The sequence below is a fragment of the Stylophora pistillata genome, chromosome 11 (genome assembly GCF_964205215.1).
Source record: "Stylophora pistillata chromosome 11, jaStyPist1.2, whole genome shotgun sequence".
Classification (NCBI taxonomy): domain Eukaryota; kingdom Metazoa; phylum Cnidaria; class Anthozoa; order Scleractinia; family Pocilloporidae; genus Stylophora; species Stylophora pistillata.
Window position 1 is genome coordinate 28504095 of NC_142529.1, and position 4350 is coordinate 28508444.

Here is a 4350-nt window from a genome sequence, read left to right on the forward strand (position 1 = left end):
TCAAAATAGTTTGATGGTTTTCCAATTTTCTTTTGTTTGAAGATTTCAACTTTCGCGAACTCTCTGCCAAGGGAACATTAACTAAGGTGTTGCAAAAGCAAAAAATCAGTCAACTACAGTCATTGTGCGAGATTTCTTGACGTTGAAATTATAGGTAGTGCTAATCGTAAGGTACCGTAATGTGAACCTTTTCTACAGTAAGAAAATTCCTGTGATCACCGCAAGTGATGGTCAACAGACCCGCGTTACTCAAACCTCAGTGAAGGTTGCGTGACTCCTCGACTTAGTCCAGTCCTCTCACTCTCACGTCCAATATGGTGGGTCAGTCGATACAACAATCGCATCTTGAGGTGTGGCATGGCATGTTTCGTATGAACTGCAACACAAAATATTTGTTATCCAGCTCTCCTAACTATGGATTTCTTATTTACTTCCGGATGAGTTGATTTATTTAGCTCTAACGTAGTAGGGAAATAGGATGGATCTCAGTAGAGTCCATGGTTAAATTCATTTGGCAGCGCAATTTACCAATGGAGTTTTATAGCACTTTCAAGTGCCCCTTAGGAGGACGAAATTTTGGTGCTCCATATGCCACTAATGGAACCTCCCTAAACTGCAGAACGAACAGTCAGAGAAGTGAGCCAAAGTGGATTGTGAAATCTCTTATGACACTCAACTTTTGTGCTTAGTTTCAGCCAAATCGGTTGAGCACCACTTTTGGCTTCTGGAACACTTTCTCAGACAGGAACACTTAAGGCTAACAACATTATCCTGTAAAAGAACGTGTTACGGAAACAGCAAAGAAGATAACCAATATCCTGCAAGCAGACCTTCCAAGGTCTTCGAACCGTATGACTGCCAGTGGTGAAAGCCAGAAAGAAACTACTGGCATGAAGTTGGAAGTGATGAGTGCAAAAATCATGACCAGGATTGGTTTTTGGAATGCACTTATTATGTGTGAAACTGGGAAGCTTGCACAAGCTACAACAGAAATGAGACGGTATAACTTGCATGTATTGGGAGTGAGTGAAGGCAGATGGATTGGGACAGGGAGATTAAAGACGGTGTCATGCGAGACAGTATTGTGTTCTGGGCGGGACAATGAGCTACATCAAGAAGGTGTGGAAATTATTCTGAAGAAAGGAGCAGATAGATCGGTATTGGAATGGAAACCTATTAATAGTCGCCTCATAAAGGGCAGACCGAAAGGAAAGCAAAACAACTTGACCCTGATTCAGTGTTACACCCCGACCAATGATAGTGAAGATGATCTGAAAGACAATTTCTATCTGAGGCTCCAGGCAGAGATTGAGCAGGTCCCAATGCAAGATCTTATCATTATCATGGGGGATCTAAATGTCAAAGTTGGTGCCGATAACTCAGCCAGGGACAGAGTGATGGGAAGACACGAGAGTGGTATCATCAATGAAAATGGAAAAAGGCTTGTTGAGTTTTGCACAACTAATAATTTGGTGATAGGGGGCAGCCTTTTTTCACACCGAGAGATCCATAAAAGCACACGGTGCTCCCCGAATGGCAGGGATAGAAATCAAATTGACCATCTGCTGATCAATGGAAATTTAATTAAATTTAATAATAAGTTCTTATATAGCGCATTAAAATTGAACTCTATTCGCTTTACAATTACAATTCAATAAAAATCCTATACATGCAATTATCGCTACTCTATCTAAACGAACGAGGTATTATGTGTTATACATATATTTGACAACGCACGATTTCAAAAAATCTGGTGGCTTAATTTTTGAAAAGATAAGTTTTCAATAAGCGTTTAAAGGAGTCACCAGATTCAGCGTTTTTTATGCATTCAGGTAGCTTATTCCACAAATACGGTGCAGCGTAGGAGAATGCTCTTTGCCCATACGTTTTACTTCGAATTGTTGGGACCTCAAGTAGATTCATGTTTGATGAAAGGAATTTTCGTGCTGGAATATATCGACTAAGAAGTTCAACAAGATAGGTTGGAGCCATGTCATTTAGTGCTTTGAATGTTATCAACAGTAACTTGAATTGAATTTGTTTTGTGACCGGGAGCCAATGAAGTTTCATATGGAAAATGGCGGAGATCCCTTCCGGATGTCAAGGTGAGGAGAGGATCTGACATTGAAAGTGACCATCATCTCGTAACAGCCTACCTTAAACTGAAATTAAAGAGCGCAGGGCGTCTAACCAAGGGGCGCAGCCGTTTCGATATGAGCCAACTGAAACACCCAAATGTGCGAAAAATTTTTTATCCTGGAGGTGCATAACAGATTCGAGGCTCCTGTGGAATTAGGCGGAAGGGAGGATATTAACGATGAAGGGGTGAATAAGAACTGGGAGAAAATTGTTACTGCTTACAATGATAGCAGCAAGGCATGTCTAGGCTGCAGGCAGCGGAGGTCAAAGGAATGGATTTCATCTGATACCTGGAAAGCAATTGAAAGTAGACGAGGATTAAAGAAGCCCGTTGAAAGTTATAGATTCAAAATCCCAACGGCTTAAAGAAAGGCATCAAGAAATGTATCGGGCAGCGAACAAGGAGGTAAAAGGCCGAGCAAGAGCAGATAAACGAAAGTACATGGAGAACCTTGCATCCCAGGCGGAAGAGGCAGCTGCGCGCAATGAACAAGGAACAGTATAAAAGATCACCAAGATAATGACAAGTAAGTGCCACACAACCAACGTGCTTGTAAGGGATATGTACGGTATCCTATTAACATCAGAGGGAGAGCAACAGCGGCGATGGATGGAACACTTCAGAGAGCTTTTAAACAGACCACCACCAACAGTAATGCTAAACATCCAGGAAGCCGCAACTGACCTTGACATCAACACAGACGTTCCAACTAGGAGGGAAATCATCCAAGCCATTAATTCCCTGTAGAATGGAAAAGCTCCTGGCCATGATAATCTAAATGCCGAGCTGTCTAAAGCAGCCCCTGAGCTTGCGGCAACCATTCTGACCCCTTGTTTAAAAAGATCTGGGAACAGGAAGAAATTCCGACAGACTGGAGCAGAGGAGTGATAATCAGGATACCAAAGAAAGGGTCTCAAGGTGATTGTAACAACTGGCGAGAAATTACCCTTTTGTCTGTGCCAAGTAAAATCTTTTGCAAGGTCATTATACTGCGCATTACCCAAGCTGTTGATGACATCCTACGGAACGAGAAATCTGGATTTCGCAAGGGGCGTGGATGTACGGATTTTATTTTCACACTGCGGAATATACTTGAGCAATGTACTGAGTGGAAGAGGGAGTTGTATGTAAATTTCATCGACTATCAGAAAGCGTTTGACAGCATTCGTAGGGACAGTCTTTGGTAGATTCTGAGAGCATATGGCATTCCACAAAGCATTGGTAATATCATCAAATGCTTTTACTCAAATTTCACATGTTGCATCAGTCAGGGGGATCTAAGTTTTGAAGTTAAAACCGGTCTACGGCAGGGATGTGTTATGTCGTCCATGCTATTCAATATTTCTAAAGAGTGGTTCCTTTGTCGAACAATGGAAGATCAGCGAAGAGACATGAGATGGACCCCTGTAACTACGCTCGAAGACCTCGACTTCGCAGACGATTTAGCCCTATTGTCCCACACTCGACAGCACATTCAGGGGAAGACAGACCGACTCAGCATGTTCAGCAGCCAGGTCGGCTTGAGAATTAGCTTGAAGAAGACGGAGGCCATGTGTGTTAATCCCACTTCCCCAACAAAGATCTGGGTTCGAGGACAGGACATTCCAAACGCCAACAGGTTTACATACCTTAGAAGAGTACTCTGCCAAGATGGAGGTACCACTCTAGATATACAAAGCAGATTGAACAAAGCAGGGTATGCCTTTATGAATAAAGGCTGATAGTTTCTGAAGAAACTGTTTGGGGCTGCGTCGGTGGGGGCAACGAAATAATTTAAATATATCAACAAAGTTGAAATGGTAAATTGGCCACCATTACGATTATAAGACTATAATAAGGTATCAACGAACGCTTTTCATTCCACTAATTTATTCGTGTTTTTCTCGTTGCCATGTTCCCACCAATCACGTAGCTCCTTTTTCTGCCTTTAAAAGCACACACAACCCACAATTCCCCTATTCGCTCCGACGAAGGGTTAACGCTCGAAACGTCAGCTTTTATAATCGTAACGGTGGCCAATTTACCATTTCAACTTTGTTGATTTATTCAAGTTATGCCTTTATGAGCTTAAGATCAGTGTGGAGGTCAGCAAACTACAGAAGGAAGACGAAGCTTAGAATCTATCAGAGCTGCGTATTGTCAACTCTCCTTCACAGCATGAAAATCAAGATTTACGAAGACTTAAATGTTGCGTAAATCTGCGTAAAGTT

The 4350-nt window shown here is 42.1% G+C and overlaps 1 protein-coding gene across 1 annotated transcript; it reads left to right on the plus strand.

Annotated features, from left to right (window-relative positions):
* Positions 1 to 851: 851 nt before the first annotated feature.
* On the plus strand, positions 852 to 3028 carry LOC148721010 (protein CFDP2-like). Its single transcript, XM_088737728.1, has 2 exons — positions 852 to 1472; positions 2888 to 3028. The coding sequence occupies exons 1-2, from the start codon at positions 852 to 854 to the stop codon at positions 3026 to 3028; spliced, it is 762 nt and encodes a 253-aa protein (XP_088593854.1).
* Positions 3029 to 4350: the final 1322 nt, after the last annotated feature.

What these genes read in the sequence shown, in the direction of transcription:
- LOC148721010 (XM_088737728.1), top strand. Translation starts at nt 852, where the DNA reads ATGACTGCCAGTGGTGAAAGCCAGAAAGAAACTACTGGCATGAAGTTG. An exon ending in TTTGCACAACTAATAATTTG is followed by an intron (nt 1,473 to 2,887) that starts GTGATAGGGGGC and finishes AATTCCCTGTAG; the next exon opens with AATGGAAAAGCTCCTGGCCA.